This window comes from Pungitius pungitius, chromosome 11, assembly GCF_949316345.1.
Source record: "Pungitius pungitius chromosome 11, fPunPun2.1, whole genome shotgun sequence".
In the NCBI taxonomy this organism is placed as follows: Eukaryota; Metazoa; Chordata; class Actinopteri; order Perciformes; family Gasterosteidae; genus Pungitius; species Pungitius pungitius.
In genome coordinates, this window is record NC_084910.1 from 16,725,190 (window position 1) to 16,745,668 (window position 20,479).

The 20,479-nt window shown below is 46.5% G+C and overlaps 4 protein-coding genes across 6 annotated transcripts in view; 1 reads left to right on the forward strand and 3 right to left on the reverse strand.

The window, feature by feature from the left end:
• Positions 1–3,791: 3,791 nt before the first annotated feature.
• Positions 3,792–7,797, forward strand: pnrc2 (proline-rich nuclear receptor coactivator 2). Its single transcript, XM_037454881.2, has 3 exons — positions 3,792–4,029; positions 4,509–4,724; positions 4,933–7,797. The coding sequence occupies exon 3, from the start codon at positions 4,951–4,953 to the stop codon at positions 5,416–5,418; it is 468 nt and encodes a 155-aa protein (XP_037310778.1). The 5' UTR covers positions 3,792–4,029; positions 4,509–4,724; positions 4,933–4,950; the 3' UTR covers positions 5,419–7,797.
• Positions 7,798–7,874: 77 nt separating this feature from the next.
• srsf10a (serine and arginine rich splicing factor 10a) lies at positions 7,875–11,567 on the reverse strand. Its single transcript, XM_037454880.2, has 6 exons — positions 11,271–11,567; positions 10,174–10,278; positions 9,228–9,331; positions 8,964–9,132; positions 8,770–8,820; positions 7,875–8,670 (listed from the first exon to the last, which is right to left on the reverse strand). Exons 1-6 carry the CDS (start codon positions 11,333–11,335, stop codon positions 8,382–8,384), a joined length of 783 nt encoding a protein of 260 aa, XP_037310777.1. The 5' UTR covers positions 11,336–11,567; the 3' UTR covers positions 7,875–8,381.
• Positions 11,568–11,609: 42 nt separating this feature from the next.
• fabp10a (fatty acid binding protein 10a, liver basic) lies at positions 11,610–12,577 on the reverse strand. Its single transcript, XM_037454882.2, has 4 exons — positions 12,427–12,577; positions 12,114–12,286; positions 11,825–11,914; positions 11,610–11,714 (listed from the first exon to the last, which is right to left on the reverse strand). The coding sequence occupies exons 1-4, from the start codon at positions 12,491–12,493 to the stop codon at positions 11,664–11,666; spliced, it is 381 nt and encodes a 126-aa protein (XP_037310779.1). The 5' UTR covers positions 12,494–12,577; the 3' UTR covers positions 11,610–11,663.
• Positions 12,578–13,202: 625 nt separating this feature from the next.
• The window catches only part of myom3 (myomesin 3), a 34,480-nt gene continuing 27,203 nt past the window's right edge, over positions 13,203–20,479 (reverse strand). For 2 of the 3 annotated variants that reach the window (XM_037454876.2, XM_062565625.1), the window contains exons 22-36: positions 20,200–20,356; positions 19,854–19,960; positions 19,517–19,561; positions 19,231–19,367; positions 17,872–18,016; positions 16,934–16,993; positions 16,375–16,442; positions 16,005–16,115; positions 15,651–15,738; positions 15,467–15,505; positions 15,239–15,344; positions 14,467–14,630; positions 14,346–14,382; positions 13,969–14,149; positions 13,203–13,850 (exon numbers count right to left, since the gene is read on the reverse strand). In XM_037454876.2, the coding sequence (XP_037310773.2) occupies positions 13,566–13,850; positions 13,969–14,149; positions 14,346–14,382; positions 14,467–14,630; positions 15,239–15,344; positions 15,467–15,505; positions 15,651–15,738; positions 16,005–16,115; positions 16,375–16,442; positions 16,934–16,993; positions 17,872–18,016; positions 19,231–19,367; positions 19,517–19,561; positions 19,854–19,960; positions 20,200–20,356 (1,730 nt within the window). In that variant the 3' untranslated portion in view covers positions 13,203–13,565. The remainder of the gene's footprint in view (positions 13,851–13,968; positions 14,150–14,345; positions 14,383–14,466; positions 14,631–15,238; positions 15,345–15,466; positions 15,506–15,650; positions 15,739–16,004; positions 16,116–16,374; positions 16,443–16,933; positions 16,994–17,871; positions 18,017–19,230; positions 19,368–19,516; positions 19,562–19,853; positions 19,961–20,199; positions 20,357–20,479) is intronic. The other variant, XM_062565626.1, reaches the window with a different exon arrangement.

Sequence of the window (20,479 nt, forward strand, 5' to 3'; positions counted from 1 at the left end):
GAGAGAGAGAGAGAGAGAGAGAGAGAGAGAGACACAGAGAACCAGGTGGAAAGAGATGAAAGAGCCCAAACAATTACTGGAAGAACAGCTGGTTTCTGAGATGAAACTTAGAACTGCAGTGCATTGCAATTTTAAAGGTGTGATTTGATGTTATAGAGGTTAAATCCACAAGAGAGTGAAAAACCACTGTAGTGATGTCACCCTTGGAGTGATGTCTTCCATTGGACGGGGTCATGGTGTACGCACGGGGAATTGGGGAATTGGGGAATTGGGGGATGGGGGGGGCAGAGCACTTAGGCATGTGTTAAAGACACGTCGATACTAAAAAAGATGAAACCCGCATCACCCTTTGACTCTGTCACTCAGGAGTCAATATTAAATTCATAACTACGCGGGGGTTGAATTATTTCTATTTACGCAGCAACTGCTTTTCCTTTCCCCTATTTTGCTCTTACTTTCCACGCCTTCATTTTAAAGACAACATTAAGCAGACCTCGATCGAAAACACTTTCTTCTCAACCGAAGCAAGATTTTGTTTTTGTCTGCGGCGTTTCATTAAGCGTGCGCATTGGAAAAGACGACGTAATGCAGCCCCTTGTTTTTGGTCACAAAATAAAGAGGGATTCTGCAAGAATATGAATGCTTCGGCTATCTGATTCTTATTTACATCCACAGTGAGTGCCTTAAGGTGTGCTGACCAGCCATCGTTGGGCCGTTTGCATGACATTACTGACAGATGCTCAATGATTTGGGGTCAGGGTGTCATACCGCCTGCAGTACAACAGGGGGCAGTGCTGAGCAGCGACATGTTGCTCGGTTCTTTAATCTTTATCACTCAGCATAGCTACAAAATGTGAACTCAACAAGCAGTCCCCTGACCTATTAAGGCTGTTCAATTTGCCTTACACGCCGCTGGTGAAGATCAAGTAAATTGGTAGCTCATTAACAATCAAATCAGATCACAAACCTGAGGCATTGTGAAATTAATTTGCATCCTATTTTAGAGAAGTGTATCAGAAACTGGTACTCATAAGAGAACAGATGAAGAAAATAGGTCAAAAAGAGTTGGTTTTTTGATGTCTTATTCGTATGTAGACAGCATGCAAGTGAATTATTATTAATGATATGGCGGTTATGTCTGGTACACTGTGTCCTCTCCTCCTCTGAACTGATAAATTCAGCAGGCCAGAAGGCCGGAAATGTGATTAGCAGCAGACGGCTCAGCTTCAATAAGATTTCTTCTCAGTTATTTTCCGGCCAGGTGCAGACCTCAGGACAGAAGAAAGCCTGAAATGTTGAATTATCAGTATGATTATATCATCCTGCTATACCCTCTCTTTTTTAGAAAGTACTTCGGACGTCAGGGTTCTTTTTTTTGCTTTTGGAGAATGATTCAGGTTTAATTCAGTAATGACATTTCTTTATTATCGTATTTCCACGGTGCCGCATTGTTCAGCTTTAGGATGTGAAAAAGACAAGAAAACAGGTCAAACTAAAATATAAAAAATGTAATTTAATCATACTTTGTTATCTTATTTGGTATTTTCTTATGTTAATGCAAAATGCGTAGATTTTGAAATAAATAAGGGGATTCAAAAGATAAAATGTAAAATACTTTTTATTTTTCCTTTTTTGTCTTTCCTATTGTTCAGATTAAATTAATGGTCATGCGTACAAGTTCCCAATTACGGTTTAATTGTTGAGATTCTTCATATTCTACGCTTTTATTTGGATTCTGAATTATGTTTCCTGCAAGAACAGACATTTAAATTAGCAGTTATTTTATTCCTTTAACTTTAAACACATTTACAGGATGTGATCAAATGGCACTTTCCGTAAATTACATCTTCTGATTACTCAACACAAACGTCATGTGGAAATTTTAAAATAGTGGAAGTAATAAAATAAGGCTTTTAACACATGTACGATTTTAAATAAATCTTAAGGACATCTGAGCAGCTAAAATAGGGAGGATTAAAGGTGATTTGGGCCATTTGCTTGAAGGAGGGTGCAACAGAAATAACCTCACCACACTCTCAATGGTGTTGCTTTTGTGTGTTTGTGTTGTTGTTCTTTTCTCATTTTCAGCATATGCGTTTTAGATGGGTATTTGTTTTGCTAATCTCATCTAAAGTTTTAATTTTTTTTAAAAATTTTATTTCAATGTTGTCGAGACATAGATGTAAAATACATGTTGTGTGTGCTTTTGACTAGTTTCCATAGGCGGATGTTGTGTTTCTGTGCCGTCGCTGAAGTAGACCGGAAAAAGACATGTAGAAAAAAAAAAATATAGAACTTGACCACAAAGAAAATTTCCCTTGAACATGTGTGCTGCTGGTGTAACACGAACATCTCAGAAACGATTGGTGCGAAACTGGTTCTGCTTTTGTTCTTGCGCGTCACCGTGTGTGTGTGTGGGTGGGTTTCACATCTCTACGGCGTGCAATCACTGCGTGTATGACGCGTTCGTGCTCCCAGGGCGTGTGTGTCGAGAAGCCTTTTACAGCCGCTGTAATGTGAACGTCATCCAGTGAGATCTTCGGGACCCAACAGGTCTCCCTCAAAGGCCCGCAAAAATGTGTTGAGCAACTGTTTTGACGCTTTAGAGAAGAACAAATGGGGTTGGTGGGGGAGAAGGAACCTCGACCGGGGGGGGGGGGGGGGGGGGCATGTGTGTCAATCGATCATGCCAGTTGTTTGGTATTATTCGGACCTGGACCAGTAGAATGCTGGATGGCAACACGAGTAACACCGGGGAGCTTCGGGCCGTAATCTCAGCTGTAAACAATGATAAGAAACCAATAACACGTCAATGATTGAGCGGGTAAACGGGTGCGGCCCTTTAGTGCGCTCGGAAACCTTCTCAAGCTTCGAGGCAGGCTCACAACCCCCCCCCCCCTCCAAAACACACACATGCAGCATGCTGGCGTCCATTCATTGTCACCATTCGAGGTGCTGCGACTCACATGCTGCTGGATGCATGGCAGCAGGACGTTCAAACTAAGCACGTTCCCCACGGTTAGAAGCCCAGCTCAAAGTTAGGCCTTTGCAAAGCTCACGCTGAATTATTGCACAACAGTCAACAACAACAATTGAACCAGTAAGCCATCACAAATATCTTAATGTTGATCGGGATCGCAGAAACAGGAACATGTTCCCGTTCCCTTTGGTAATGGTTATGTACTGCCTCAGCATTACATTGATTTGTTTCTGTAAAAAAAAAACAGCCAAGGTTGTTTTTCTTAAGCAGAGGACGCAGACGTGGGGGATGGGCAGCTCAGTGCAAGCCAACCATTACAGCCTGTTGCAGCTGTTTCTCTGCACAGCAGTTAACCCTCGGATATGGGAACCCTGGAAAAACAAATCCAGAGAAAGCGCGAGGTGGACTACATCTTTAAATCTAAAACTCTGGACGTGTTCATCTTGTTATTCCAACGATGCATTAACATTGCGTAATACGAGTACATATTGTTAACCCCCCCGAAAAAAAAAAACTTTAATATGGCATCGTACGTAACAGTGGGGCTATTTATTACGTAAGGTTACGTGAAAGCGGAACTGTTACGTTTCTTTAAAAGGTGTTTTTGTCGTCGTTGTATTCCTTGAACTACTCTCAGGAAATACCCGAGATCCAACAAAGGAAAGCGGAGCTGTCAGCGATTGACGTCACTCGTCCGGCAACAGGCGTGGATGCGTCTGTTTGTCTGCTCGCTGATTGGCCACCCGCTTCGCCCTCGCCGCGCGATTGGTCGGCTCCGGGGCCAGGCACGAGCTACATATCGCCGCCGCGGCTTCCATTTTGTTGCAATAGAGACGGGAGTCGGGAGAGTGTGTGAGAGAGAGAGAGAGAAGCGGCGCAGCTAACTGTGAACATCACGTAGGCTTCGAGTGTGACGGGGATTTGTAAGGAAATATAGCTCGCTGTGCTTCCTCACAAAGTCCGCCCGAGAGGGAAAGGTCACGAACAGGCTTATCGCATCGTTTTCTTTGGGACGAAGGGCTCTTCAACAACCAAACCCGAGGAAGTCGGTAAGAGAATCCGTTGTTTCCCGTCGCCATATTGAGTCGAACCGTTTCTTTGTTGTGGTTTTTGCTTCACAACGAGCGGCGTCGAGGCTGTTAAAGCCGCCGCAATATCGACCTGTTGTCGGGTTTAAAGAAATTTCAGCGCTATCGAGGTTTATCTTTTTTTTTTTTAAATCGATAATCGACCCAAGTGACGCTGAAGGAACAAAGCGACAGCTCAAACAGAAAGTGGTCTGACGTGTCGCAGTTTGGCTCCTTCTTACAACATTGTAACGTTACACCTGTGATGTTCTAAGGAAAACGACGAGGAGCTGTTATTTCTTACTTTTTTTTATATAAATATTTTTTTAAAGCATTGTTCACCGCAATGACGCCCTTTTGTAGACCAAAAACACCCGTAAGAGCGTCGACGCTGAAGTGAAATGAACATCTCCTTCGCTTCATTTTAATATTTGTCTTTTTTCCCCCCTCTTCTTCTAAAGGTCCTCTCGGCGCATCGTGTGCGGCGGTGAATTGATGTTCAGCTCGGCTCTCCGGGAAAACAACGCTCATCGGCACATGAACACTTCGGACCTCGCTGGACACAGAAGAAGTGCAGCGAGAAGTAGACAGACGACTACTTCGAGGACCTGGGGCCCGATCGGAGGTGAACGATTGAAGACGGATCTCTGGTGCATCAACTTTCTGACAACAAAGAGGTGAGCAGCAGCAGCAGGGAGGGAGGGGGGGGGGGGGATGTTTTGCTCTTGGTTGTGTGGGGGGAGGGGCGGCTCAGACCAGGCTGTCTGGTGTGTCTGCACGTAATCCTCCGCCGTGTGGACGGTTTGGGTATTACCTGGGTTTATTTTTATTTTTCTCCTTTCCGGGGCACTTTTTTTTCCACTAACGCTTCTAATCTCGGCGCAGGTGACACGCTAGTGCAGAATGGGAGGCGGAGAGAGATACAACATTCCAGTTTCCCTCCCCGAGCGCCCTTTGCCCAAGAAGAACCAACTGGGCCGGGCGAAGCAGAGGGGCCGCGACCAGAGCGGCGCGGCGGCGTCTGCGGGAGGGGCGAGCGGCCTCCATCACCTCGGCCACCGCCGCGGCGACAAGGTCGCGGCCTACCACAGGTCGCAGGAGGCGCGGCAGGCCGCGTCCGCAGAGAAGGGCGCCTCGGTCCGCTTTGCCGGCAACTACGATCACAACTGGGAAGGCGCGGTGTCTCACCTGAACACGCTGCTGGCCACGCAGGGGAGCCCCAGCTACGCCGGGCCGAAGTTCAGCGAGCCACCCTCCCCCAGCGTGTTGCCTAAGCCCCCCAGCCACTGGGTGTCCTTCCCCATGGGGCCCTGTGACCACCGGGAGATGATGGCCTTCCAGCTCAAGAGCCTCCTCAAAGTACAGGCCTGAGAGGGATCCCCTCCCCCCACTTACATCAAAAGCCCACGTATGAACCAACTAGGACTCTGTTGAGGGCACCCACCCACCAGGAACACCTCAGAGCTGTAATACTTTTAGTCCCTTTTTTAAGATTGACCTCAGTGTTGGAAGGCATTTGCAGCAGTTAAAATGTTGATTGACACACAAAAATTTTAAGCCTACGTTTCTAGATATTACAGCCTTGGAGCCTTGCTGGTCGGTAATGCCTTTTAGTGGAGTCACTTTCTGTGACTTGATGACAAACTGGATATCCCTTCTACTTCTGTTTTTTGTTTTGTTCTTTTTAATGTTGGCTGTCAAAGCAGATTGAGTGTGCTGGTTCCCCCCCAAACAATGGTTTTAGTATAGGTCAGTTAAATCCCCATCGCTATTACGGTCCGTTTCTGTGGACAGACATGCCCTTTGATTTATTTGACTCTTACGACGAGCCTTTTAGGGACACATCTAAAGCTAAAGCTTCCGGTGCTAAAGCAAACTCTTGTTGTAGCATTTTCCTTTTTCTGACTAGGGCCCGCCTTCCTTTCTTTGGTGTATAACAATTCTTGTTTGGGATGGAAAGGACACTCAAGCTGCAATTCTGCAGGGAAAAAAAGCTTTCTTACCGGAGGTAATATGCTGTACAGGTCAAGTATAACCTCAGACTTGTGGGTAAAAAGAGACCAAGGCACACGGGCCTTGGACTGTCGACTCCTGTACTTTTTTTTATTGCGCTGTGCGCACATGCACTATAGGAGTCGAACTCGTCTGAGGCCCATAACACTCTATCATAGCATTATTTTTTACAAGTCCTTTTATGATCGTGGTTGAAAGACATAAGAAGTGCTGTGTAACCAAAGCAATGTTTTAGCTGTATGCGCCGCCCCCCCCCCCCCCCCCTTTTGGACATTGTCTATGTGGTGGGCAGGTTGTTGCCGTAGCCACTTAAACCTCTTGAGGTCTGCGTGGTGAATGAGTGACGGTCCCGAAAGTCACTTCTAACTGTTTGTCTTTTCCAAATGAGCACTGTTATTGCTCCTCCGCCTTGGCCTCTTCAGGACAGCGCTGCAGCTCGGGCACGCGGAAGAGGGGCCGGGCTTGGTTTTGTGGAGGGGGGGGGGAGGGCTGTAGAGCTCTCCCCCCCCCCCCCCCAAGTCATGTGACTTGGCCCCGTTTGGGCTGCATGCATTTGTACGTGAGGCACGTGAGCGGAGGAGGGTTTCTGAAGTGAAGTGGCCCAAAGGACTCGAAGTGAGGCAGGAGGTGGGTGTTTATGTTTACAAAATAGATTTCAGTAGTTGACCATCCCATAATCAACAGACGCACTCTGCCTCTTGGTTACCCGCTTGCACTGCAATCAGACTAGTTTTTAATCAGTTACAGGCCAGGATGCCATTGATATGATGGCGGCGTAATTGACTATCTCACTACAGATATTTTTCTTTATTGACTCAATTCTCTGAGGCTCTTTTTGCTTTCCCCTTGCAGAATTGGAGCCGTTTATTGCCAGCGTAAAGATGACAAAACAAAGTACGGGAGCTTGTTAATGTGTTCAAGAGCCATGTAAATAATTAAATGTATAAAGTACTTGTAGCATATGTACATTTGCAGGCGGAGTTTGAGGCCTGTCTGACAAAAGTATTTTTAGTAACAACACTGAATGTATAAGACATGCTAAGGACGTGTCTTGACTTCAATGTCTTGACTTCAATACTGAAGATTATTTTTGTTAAAAAAAAAGAAAAAAGCTGCAAATAGCATTTCTCAACACCCCTGCACTGTTATCTTTCCAGAGATCTTGCACATGTTTTTTATTGTTTTGTATTATGCAGTGTAGGGTGAAATATGCTTAGTGCAAATTAAGTGAAACTGCAAAACATTAATTAGGTCCTAGAGGAGACTTGCCGATGTATGAACTCGAGCTCTGAATGTGCTTACATAACGTAAGTGGTGTTTTCCATCTGGAGTTTACCCGTTTGTGCCTAATTTGAAATCCATGCTGAAACTGTTTATTTGGTGGCCACGCCACGAGTTGATGGACGTTCTTCATCAGAACCGGATTCTGTTCTCGGCTGTTCTTCCGCCAGCCGACAACTGGACCTGGCCCAGTGCCGTTTGTTTTTACTGTTGGTTGTTCATGTAAAACGTTCTTTTTCTTACCCCTGATCGAGTTGTGCATGGCGGTCTCCTTATTCTAAATTGGAAACATGTTATCAATTGGCTGTTAATTTGTCCCCCTGAAGAAATGTCACCGACTATGAAGAGAAAATGCCCTGTTTTAATTGGTATCAATTAGGTTAAAAGAAAGTGTTTGAAGCACTCATCCGTTACAAAGTTTGACCAAAAAGAATAAATCCCTTTCCCTCCCCTCTATACTGTCGTCTGTGGTTGTATCTTCTCACTGTAGAATAGTCATGAACTTCCATTGTGTCACCATGCAAGCTTAGTCACACGTTTAAAAAAAGAACTTTATTTTAAAAGCAAACTCGGACAATAGTCCTAAGGAATACTTGATATTCAACAAAGAACATAAATGAATACAATTCATCTTAAACATTGTCACATAACCTACTGGACAACATATCGTCTAACTGTGATACCAGTTTACAGCATAGTTGTTAAATACTGATTATGGGCTGAAGTAAAACATTTTTATTCATGTTCTGTTGAAAAAGCCAAACTGAGACAGTCATTCATTTACATGAACGAAATTACAAAAATAATATGAGCAACGCCAAAACAACATTTTTCCTCCTGCAGCCACTGATGTTACACAAGTCCCAAAGAACAACTTATCAGGTATCAACCGTGCTCCCAAAATCCCTTTGAAACTAATATCTCCGCTCTCGCCGCCCCCCCCCCCCCCCCCCCCCTATGGAAACGGACTCCATTAACCGATAAACAAATGCAAACACGCTACAGTCTTAACACTCGTTGGGGTCAGACCACCGGGCCGCTCAGTGGCCCCCGGACTTTCGTCCGGCCCAAGACCTGGACCTGGAGCGCGAGCGGGACGGGGACCTGGAGAAGGAGCGGGACGGGGATCGTCCCACGGGCTGCTTCGGGGGACCCGTGTTGGGCTGGTACTCCTCCCCGGGGGTGTGGGACCTGGACTGGCTCTTTTTACCTTTGGGCGGGGGCCTGGAGGAGGGCGAAGGGGAGCGGGACGCCGAGTGGCTCCGAGGGCCCGGCTCGCGGTGGGCCCTGTGGTGGTGCTGGTGGTGGTCCCGAGGAGGACCTCTGTACCTGCTGGGACAAACGTCACGGATCAACGGCGCCGACACAAAGGGCCTCACGAAGCTCTTAATGAGTTCATCTGACAACACGAGGAGAACTCGGGACTACTTCTCGTTTTCGGGGCTCCTGCTCCGTCTGTGTCGACTGTAGGACCTAGACCTGTGGACGGAGCAAAGACACAAACCACTTTTTCAGGGAGTGACCTGGACTCTGTAACAGGACTGGGTGCAAACCTCCTATAACGTGTCATTGTTTGGCTTCCTCCTTTTATGACACACACACACACACACACACAGACTCACTCTCTGGGGCTTTCGGACCGCCGCGGCCGGCGCTCGTAGGAGGGGCTGCGTGACCTGCGGCGCTCGTGGCTGCGGCTCCTGGAGCGTCTGCGGCGGCCGTCCCGCTCGTCGTCGTGACGGGAGGAACTGCGCGGGGAATTGTGCTCCTTGGTCTTCATCTGGTTAGGAGCTGGATGGAAATGTATATATATATATATGACATAAGACAATGCTGACTGAGGCTCCGCAGTAGGCGCATGAGAGAGGAAGGAAAGCCTTGCGTACTCTTTCGGTCCCCCTGGGCGAACTGGATCTCGATCTGACGCCCGCAAACCCATTTATGGTCCAGGTTGTGAAGAGCGTCCTCCGCGTCGCGCACATCTTCAAACGTGCTTTATTGTTAAGGCCTTTTAGTTTGACATTTGGGAAGTAGAAACAGAGACGGTTGCAATCACGCAAAAACAATTATGGAAAGAAAAAAAAAAAAAAAAAAATGCTGCAACACAGGTTGACAGCTCCAGTCTATGAAACACAGCTCGTGGACTCAGATCATTTAACCAACTTAGCAACTAATATCATTGGCCCCGGATGTGGTCGCAAATTGTAAAGACAAGACAAATATTAAATAAGAAAGAAGGTGATCAGATTAGGTAGGATACAAAACATTTGGCTTGTTACCTTTAACCTTCAGCGTGATCTTTATTGTCTTGGCAGAAGAACTCGGGGTTTCCTGCTTGTCTTTGCCCAATAAACACTTTGCTTTTCCTCCCTTTGGTAGACAAATGGAAGCCTGGGCGCTCTCTCTTTTTTTCCTCTTTGTATCTTCGTGCTTTTGCTCTCTCTCTCTTTTTTCCCCAAATTCCACTATTGCTTGTCGCCTGGGTGTCTCTTGTGCTTGAATCTACTCTATAACCGCCTTTCAACTTTCTTTGGTGCGGGATCTCCAGAACTGTATCTTTACCATTCTAAGGCAACAACAGAAGAAATATTGGTTAGGAATAAGTTTGAATCTGAATACATTTAATTAATAGAAACAAATAAATTCTCAGAAAATAAAATGACATTAAATTAAGAGAAGAACCCCCCCCCCATACACACACACACACACACACACACACACACACACACATTGTTATCAGGTGTTACTGAATCAATAACAATCATACAGATGAAATGCTTTACAATCCCCTCCGTTGAAACACCATTTCCAAATAAAAATAATAAAGGATATTGAATGTAAGCAAATCCTCTGGCCCGTCGTGTATAGAAGTCAAGCGGAATGTAGACGTCTACTATAGGCCCATAACGACCAAACTCACGTCGTAAATCCTCTGGCCTAAAGTGTCATGAAATAAGCACATTTGGCTGTCATGGGAATTTAGCTGGAGCTCAGAGAGTAAGATAGACAGCAGAGCTGGTGCCAGCGGTGCATGTGGTGAAACGTATTTGCAGACAAAATAAAAATCACTCCCACTTGGGAAAGGAAGTTTTCTCATTCAAAAACGTGTAGTAGTCAGTCAAGGTAGCGCATCCACAGATGCCATAAAAGCAGGCATTGCATGAATGATCCATAAACAGAGGTTGCAAAGTCACACGGGTTAGAAAATCACAACTTGTCAGAATGCATCACAGTGACAACTCAAAATGTAACAGAACACGTATGGAAGTGTGATCCTGCTAGATGTGTCCTCTCCAAATCTCCCCATTAGCAATCTAACTATTTTGTATATGGCAACCCAACTATTTTGGAGGCAGCATCAAATAATAGAAGCGCATCCCTAAAAAACTCCAGTACAAGAGGAATTTTTAATCTGCAGAAAAGTGACTGAAAACTGCAAAACGGGGTCACGTGATTTATCTGAAGTTATTGTATATGTATTTTGTTTGTGTCACTTTGGGAAACACTCGAGTGGTTAATACGTTCTCCCACACGTAACCGTAACACTAGCTGCAGGTGAAGTCAGTCAGGAGACAGCTGACAGTTTAAAAATAAACATTCACGTTACGTCACGTTAACGCATTCCGCACGAACACCACCGACTGGTGCCGAAGGCTCAGTGGGCGTAAGTGACGTAAACTGCAACCCCCCCGCCCTCTTAGCTCAGGGTTAGCTAGCTAGGTGTTAGCAAGCCAGACGCGGGGGGAATGAGTTAAATTGCGCACGGTAATTAGTCATATGGAACAACATTCGGTTCAAACACAACTAGCGCACCTTTTGGCCATCCCTGATTTGGAATCACTTGTAACGTCGATGCCATTTTGTTTATGTTTGCTAACTGACTTAGCATTATGTTAGCTTGGCCATGCAGGGCTCAAATGACAACATACCTGGAGTCGTCGGCGATGTTTCTAACGAAGAGAGACGTGTTAGGCGGCCTCAGGTACCTCGCCATTTTTTTTAAACGGTCAGTTGGTATAATCCTCAGTAAATCTGTTTACTACAGCGATTTTCTTTGGCACAAACCCGTACGCTTTACTGTAGCAGACGGAGACTGGGGCCCGAGTCTGCAGTGCGCATGCGTGCAAATATACGTTCACGGTGGCACATGCGCGCACAAACACAAACAGACAGCCAAACACCACCCAACACATCCAACGGGTCTCATTATTTCAGCATAGCAGTGTTATGCCTGCTTGTCAAGCACACGCAAATAACACACAACACACTTACTAATTCACTTTTTTATTAAATAGAAAAATAGGGTTTCTTCACTGTCCCGTTTACATCTTCTTGCTCCTCCTGATAAGAGTCGTTGAGCCCATGGTCAAGGTCTGAAAGAGGACACAGAAACACATGAAGTGTGCGCTCATGATGCATTGCATATGATCTCACCGCAAATTAAGGTTAAACGGCGAGTGGGTTTGTGTAAGAAATGCCGCACCTCAACCATCTCTCCTCCCTTGAGCTCCTGGATGTGGCAGAACTTGCCGGTGTTGCAGACCAGTTTGCCGCCCTCCAGATTGACAACGCACTGCAGGTCAGAGGAGGACACAATTCACATAATGAACACCTCCAAAACAGGCTCACCTGAACCAGTAGGGAGATCACCTGACACTGTCCAATCGTAGGCAGCGCTCTTTCACATTTGTAAGGGGAAGCGAACACACAAATTGTACTGTAGAAATTGGATAACATTTTTGTGAAGTCCACGGTCAACCAGGAGTACAAACCTTGAGCTTCTTGCCGTCCATGGTGGTGATGTCGGCCTCCTTTCCGACGGTGAAGCTGTTGGTCACAGTCTTCCCAGGTGTCTTAGAGGTGACGACAAAGTCGTTTCCCTTCTGCTTGATCTCCGTAATGGGCTTGATGTCTTTGGCCATCTTGATGACCTCTTCTGGAAGTTCTGGCGAGCAAAAGCGTACATTTTGTTGTTGTCATTTCCTGCACAGTGAAATGTGGGAGCGTCAGCGGTTTGGTTATATCTAACTTCAGAATGATGTAATTGCATCAAAGGTAGTGGATGTATTTGCACTGTTCCCTCACCCATGACCCTGAGGAACTCCTCGTAGTTCTCCTGGGAGTAGACCTGCCATGTTCCATTGAAGTCCATGATCTCTGTGGGCTGGAGGCTGAGACAGCTGCGTGAAGCTCGACACGTTGTCGTGCTGCACCTTCTTATACAGGAAAGCAAGCGTCCAATGAGTAACTACCCCACCCCCCCCCCCACCCCCCTCCCGGAGTAATCACCGCTGTGTGAACAACCTGGAGTTCACTTACTCCTGTGAGGACAAACTTCGGCTTCCACCAAAAATTCATTTAGATCATTAGATCATTAGGTCATTTGTGTCAAGTGTGATGAAAATACTTGCTGATAAGAAATATGTACTTAACTTTTTTTGGGGGGGGGTATTGCAGAATAAAAAATGGAATCACTTGCACACTCTGTATTTGCTGACTGCACAGAGTTTGAGGAGGATAACGTGCAAAATTGAAATGAGAAAATGATTAATTTAATAAACTATGACATATTTCCATGTATTTGATGTTATGTAGCATGTTATGTAGTATGCACTCGTTCCTCGTTGTGTCGTTTAACCTTTAACGTGAGTCTAACGGAGTAACGGCCTGTAGGTTAACGACACTACGGACTGTTTGCTTTTGGCAAGACATGATCTCTGCTTGCAAAATTGTAGACCTCATTTTCTTACAAACTTTATCAATATACAAGCTTATTTTTTATTAGGAACCTAAAGATCAAATAATGTATCTCTGGGTGCCTTTGAAAATGGATAAATAAATAAGAGTGAAATAAAAGATGATCACTTTAAATTGCTTTATTCACAACACAGAAAAACAAATGATGAATCTCTTTTACAGACCAATTGATTCTTAGTGAACACGTAAAACAATTCACTTTAATCTCGAAGGTTCAACCATAAAATATAATGTGACAGCATGCTAATGTTAGCTCATTTAAACTAGCGTCCAGTTGCTTATAATAACTAAGTTACAGGACATGTGCAGCAATGACTCCTCTGAGTGTAGTTTTAATTCGATTATATATTCATTGATTGACGGTGGATTAAACTTCCTATTTGAGGGGGAAACAGAACTTGGGGAAACCTGGACATTTTGATGTCACTACGGTGTTTTAGAAATGACTCGGCTTGCAGTGTCGGCGGTTAAATAATAAATGAACCTTTGATCTCCACGGCGCACGGCGGCGGCTCCTCGCCGCGCCTGTAGACGCTGACGGTCACGTCCACGGCTTCGGAGCCGTACTGGTTGCGCACAAAGATGCTGTATTTCCCAGAATCGGCCGTGCTGACGTTGTTGATGGTGATGGTGCTGCACCTGGGCTCCGTGGTGACGTCGAATTGGGTGTGCTTGGCGATCTCCTTGTCGTTCCGAAGCCACGTGACCTCCGGGGCGGGTTCGCCGTCGACGAAGCACGTCAGACACAGAGACTGAGGGGAGGGAGGGGAGCGGTGAAGGAAACGGCCCAAAAAAAACGAGCAACGAGACGGTTCGGCCTTCTGCCGCATGGAAAAACGAGGCGACGCCGTTCCCCCGGCAACGTCCTACCTTGCCTTCCATGATGGCCACCACATCGGGAAGACCCTTTGTCACTTTGGCCCGATCTGAAACAAAAAAACAACAACGAAAAAAGCGACCATAACGCCCTTGCCGACACACACTGGAGACACAAACATCCCTGTGGTCACACGGAGGGAATGACTCACTTCTCTCGCCGATGGCCTCCTGCCTGAGGGACGCAAAACAAACGAGTCAAACCAGTGTGACGAGGAACGGCATCATGGCAACCGCAATCTGTCCCCGATAGTTTTGACTGCATGCTCAAGTGTTTTTTTTGGTGTGTGTGTGTGTGTGCGTGTGTGTGTGTGTGTGCGCGCCGGTGCAAGCAGAGCTCGACCACATCATCACCGTGGCGCAGCACTTACTTCAGGCGCCGGTGCTCCAGCAGGGCGTCGGCCAACGCTGTGGAAATCGAGATCATCATTTATCCGATCTGCCCCCGAGGAAGAAGGTTCTCTCGAATCTAGACGGGTCATTTCCACCCACCTTGTCCGGACAGGTCCAGATGGCGCTCGTGCGTCTCCTTTCCGTCAAACAGCTCCAAAGTGTATTTGCCTTTATCGTTGTCTGTCGGGTTGCAGATTTCAATCCAGACTTTCTCCGTATCGCTGCCAGGCCTCGTCCTGGTTTCCTGATCGACCCGCTTCTCCCTGCATGGAACCCAAAACACAAAGCAACAAAGCGCATCTTTTTGAGTTGGATGAAAGTAATTAATGGTAAAAGTTAATTAAAAAAAACATGAATGTTTTAGCTGGACTAGAATCAAACTAAAGGTATTTTATTCAGACCATGTCTGTACTCTTTTTTTTAAGGCTATCCCTAAAGCCCCCAGCAGGTGTTGCTTGAAGCCATTTCACAATCGTGTTTCCCTTTTCCCTTTAAATGATTCATAATCTATTAAATCCAATGTCACAGAACCTTCTAATTAGATAAAATACACACGGACGACAGGACAGTCCAGTGGAACGGCTTTCTCACTTTCTTAATCATTTGATGGATTGTCTTTGAGCTCCGTAGTTGAACCTCTGCAGTTCAGAGGCTGATAAATGTCCCAGAACATTAAAATACCTCTGAACCGTGGAGCTGTGGCTCTGTGGAGCTTCTTCTGTGGCTCGCGGTGAACATTGTGCCCACACAAACTCCACTTTAAGCTACTTCTCACTTGCTTTTCTGTGCAGGGGTTTGTGGATTTTCAACAGTTCTATTCATTAAGGTGTGATTGAAATGAGAAGAGGTCAGAGAGGTCGCTTCCACTCACTTGAAGAGCCAGCTGGTCCTCAGGTGGCTCATGTAGTATTTGAGTGAACAGAAGAGCATGAGACCCACAGCGGTGCTCTGGACCTTCAAAGGGGTGGCGGACAATGCTGCAGAGACCCAGGGAGACGGTTTGCATACGTTTCAGTGTCCTCACCAATGAGGTGTTTCCTCCTCATCCCAAACAGAGCAAAGGTGAAGTAAATGCATTTCACAGAGAACAACGACTCACCCGACTGTTTACCCAGCTGCTGCAGAAGCTCCTCATACTCTGTGAAGGAAAAGCACAATGAAGCTCTCAGACCCTAGTGGTGGGGAGCTGCATGCTGCGAACCCAAAATGATGCGAGGGGGGGGGGGGGAGATGTTCACCGCCTCGCTTGTATTATTGATGGAAAAATTGAAACGCCGTCTCACCGCCATCGAGCAGCTCCAAAGTGCTGACGTCCTCCCCCCTCCCGTCCGACACCACGGCTCGGAAGGAACCCGCGTCCTTCTCTGTAACCTGGGTTGGGGGGGCACGCTGTATTAAACGCTGTCTTATTCATAGGTTATCTGGTGAAATATTGATGACTCTGGAGAACAACCAAACACTTTAACTTATCTTTTATTTAACCTTAAAGAACCTTCCACAGCAAGACAGAATAAGAGAAATCCTGTAAACGGACTGCTGGTCTTGTTTAGTCGCACTACACAGCTGACGTTTGCACACACACACGCACACACACACACGCACACAGTCTGAAAATAGAGCCGCATGGCGTTGGATACCTGCGGGATGGTGAGCGTGCTGACCCCAGATGACTCCTCATACACAGGGCGGCTCACCGCCGCGCCGTCCTTGAACCACTTGAGTGACGTGTCCTGGTTCGTGTTCGTCACCTGCGTGTGGAGAAATAAAAAGACGTGTTTACTAACGAAATTGCGGTAATTAATGTAACTATCTAAAGGTTTGTGGTTTAATAAAAAAAGCTTGTCTTTGTACTTAATGATGTTGCAGCTTAGCAACCTTCAAAGCAAATTTAATAACACACATTTTTAATGAAGGATAATGAAGGATTAAACATTTCCCGGTTCTTAGTACTTAGTAGAGTAATTATTGTATTCACATTAGCACATTCATTAAGTGAAAACAAAGCACCTTGCACTTTATAATCAGTTCACAATCTTCATTCACGGTCCACGACAAGTATTCCTGGAAATAAGGTCCTTGGGAGAGGAGAGAGCGCAGCACGTTATTCCCCTGGTAGTAAACAGCACTAGACGACAACGTATTCAACATAAACGCCCCATTAAATGGGAATTCATGGCAATTAATGAAAGTGACAGCGTGCTGGAATAAGTAGGGCGAGATAATGCCCAAACTGTAATTAATAGCCGTAATTAACCAGCCCACTTTAATAGGCGCTTGGCGCCGGGCTGTTCTGCACGTAATGGACACAATGTGCGGCGCAGTGTCACCAGTACTTTGAACACCGGACCGCTTATTTTTTTTTTAAGGCCATCTGTTTGCCCGAGGGGGGGGGGACACTGGGGCATCGGCCTTGTGCACAGCGCTGCAGAGCTTCTCCTTATCACATCGCAGAGCTCAGCTGATAAAAACACGGAGGTCAGCAGCAAAGAGAGCTTCCTTCCTGTCTGTCCGTCCGTCACAGGTGATTTTATTTGTATTTTGTATCACATGTTTGGAGAGTTCTCACCTGATTTCCTTTGATGGTCGCGGCGGTTTTTCTCCGCCAGAGCCAGCGTCTGACGGAACGCTGACGAGACACAAAACGACGTCAGTGTCAGGCTGAGGGCAAAACAGGTGTCAAAAAAAAAAAAAAATGGGATTCAAACGGAGACAAAATAATTGTGTGAATTTAAAGCAGGTCGTCATGTTCTGTGCGACGACATTCACGAAGCGACACGAGAGAAGAAGATAAGCACAGGGACATTCTTTGCTGAAGTAAATGGGGCACCCATCAGGTCGTTAGCACGTCACTTTACACCAACAATTAAATGCACCATGAATGCAGACTTTAGCTTCCTCTAAAATTCTTCCCCTAATGTTGTTTTTCATATTGCATTCACAAACTTCTGTCAAGTGTTATTTGTTTATAATTAGAGATAAATGTTCAAAACGCTTCTCTACTCGAATTTAATCATATTTATGTACTCTTTATTTATTTGTATGTCCCATAGCAGAGGTTTTCAAAGGGCCTCCCCAGCGGGGCCCCCAAACCGTTTCAGGTGCAGCTGAGGGACGAGAAGCGGAAAAATATGACATATTTCATGAGATCCCCTTCATTTGTAATGTGAGCTTTGGTTGATGAGATCAGTGGAACCGTGGATTTTGGTTTCACACTTTCCCAGAGTCGGAAGGAAATGAATGACTTTTTATGTATTCGGGGGAGTGTGAAGTTTTGTAAAACAGTCATAAAGGGTCAACCTGAATCAATCACCGAGTGTCTATGGGGCGTTCAGATCTATAATCTTATAGTGACTGGCCACTGCGCTACTTTTAGATGCCTTCTTGTATCCCTATGGTTGAAATGCACTTCTTGTAAGTCGCTTTGGATAAAAGCTAAATGACATGCAGTGTAATGTAATAGCCCTGTTGTTGTCTGCTCCTCTCTCATCACGGTGAAAGACTCACTCTGATCCACAAAGACCAAAGTGAACTGGTTCTTGGCGCGGCCGTCCTTCAGCTGAGCCGTGTACGAGCCCTCGTCCTGCCGGGAGAGCTGCTCAAACTCTATCTCCACCAGACCTTTGGCCTTGTCCAAGTTGATCCTACGGCGCTGCAAACAAGCGTTGCCACACAGGCAGTCCACATTGGCTCAGGTTTGCAGGGGGGGGGGGAGTTGTGTGTCTACCGTATTGATGGTTAGTGATGCAGAGACAATGTGGCAGTACGAACGACGAAACGCACGGCTTAAATGACACATTTACACACAGACAAGTCACTTCTTTCGTGGTTGTTATGTTCATCAAGGTATGGGGGAGCATAGGCGTCCGCTGGATGGGGGGGGGGGGGGGGGGGGTGAGATAATGTATGATCAGTATACTATCAGTATAGATGTTAGGTAGTTTAGTCCAGGAATGGTTCCTAATGCGGGGGTCAGGGGGGTCGCTTGTGAGAGGATTAATCATCAAGCTTAATCACGTTTAATCTGTGACACAAAACTGGATGCCTTCTTTTTATTTTATACGCATCCTATTGAGCATGTGCTCGTTTGCCTCCCTTTAACCCAACTAACACTAAAATCATGGCCTAAAAACAACAACGTGACTGATTTTTCTCAAACTTCCCCCTCATGCACTAGCGACAGATTTCTCCTTGAAATCCCCCCCCCCAAAAAATCTGGCGAGCATGAATTTGTCAACTTGATGAGCAGCAAGCCGTGAAGCACGCAGCCGTGTGGTCATAGCAACTAGGTCTCCTTTGCAGGACATAAAAGCCTAAAAACGCGCCACGTCGGTCATTAGCATCCATGACGTTTTGTGTAATGACAGCGACCCTGAGTAGGATACGCGATGGATGGATACGCGATGGATGGATACGCGATGGATGGATACGCGATGGATGGATATGCGATGGATGGATATGCGATGGATGGATACGCGATGGATGGATATGCGATGGATGGATACGCGATGGATGGATACGCGATGGATGGATACGCGATGGATGGATACGCGAATGGATGGATATGCGATGGATGGATACGCGATGGATGGATACGCGATGGATGGATATGCGATGGATGGATACGCGATGGATGGATATGCGATGGATGGATACGCGATGGATGGATATGCGATGGATGGATACGCGATGGATGGATACGCGATGGATGGATACGCGATGGATGGATACGCGAATGGATGGATATGCGATGGATGGATACGCGATGGATGGATATGCGATGGATGGATACGCGATGGATGGATACGCGATGGTCCGACGCTGACCAGGCTGGTGTCTGAGCTGCAGAGCCGAAGCGGTTCTCACCGGCGTGCCGGTGATTTCTCGGTCATTGAGGACGAGTCGGAGCTCAGCGGCGTCGCTCAGACTCTGGGTCTGAAGCCAAAGACGTACGTCACCTTGATCGGAGACCTCCACCTGCCAGCCTGACCTCAGAGCTATCACTGCAGGAAAAAAACGATAAAAACAAGGGCACAGCATTCAGGGACGAGCAGAATGAGTCTAGAAGATCATTCAATCAACTGTATTTTTTGCTCATTTTAACAGTGCTCCAATACGTCACATTTAATGTTGAAAATAACTTGTTACATACGTGGATTTCTGACTTGCCAGCTGAGTTCTTTGAGTCGTTCAAGGTCTGCAAAATAGGTAAAATCTCAGCCAAAGGACAGGACTAACAGTTCTCAGCCCGCTCTTATTGTCAAAGAACAATGGCTCTAATTTCAAGATGAAAGCCGATTGAGAACTGCTGGAGTAGTTGGACGGGTGACCTTGTGGGTCGCGAGGTGCTTGACGCAAGCGGCTCGACAACCCATACAATCCAAAAAGCCCTCCTATCCATGAACGCAGGGGACAACTGGCGTTATTGACCGTTCTTGACCGAGCTGTGAATTAGACGGGACCCGACGACCTGCCGGCTCTCCGCTTACCTTCGGAAGTGAAGTCGTAGCTGGACGAGTGGCTCGGGCTGTCGCTCACCTCGACCGTGTAGAGCCCCAGATCCTCCTCAGAGGGGTCCGCGAAGGTCAGGACTGACCTGAGGGGTGAAAAGGTGCGGTTTTATTCCGCGCGATCGCCTTCTGCCCCAACGACGCAATCCCAAACGTCTGTCAGCTGCTCATCGTTTCGCGTGACATCAATGAGTGCAACGGTGTGCAGATGGACTTCCTTTAAGCTCAGAGAAGATATAATGAATGGAGACTGGCCTCGAGTGGGAATTCCAGTGTGAAGAGCTTGGAAACAATTGCCTAATGTCAATGTCATCTCGAGCCATACCCGTCCTTCCTGGTCTCTGCCTGAGCCCTCGTGGCATCGATGGGCTCGGTGTAGTTCCTATTCCAGAGAAACTTGCTCTCCTCGTCCGTCTCGTCTGCCTCGTAGCCCAGAAATATAAAACCATCGTTGTCCACCCCAATCTCAATGTTCTTGGCACCTGAAGAAAGAGCAAAGTGAAAGAGTTGATTAGTGTGGTTTAATCAGGTCCCTTTGTAAGACTGACCCTGTATCAGATCCTATATCAGACCTTGTATAAGACTGACCCTGTATCAGATCCTAT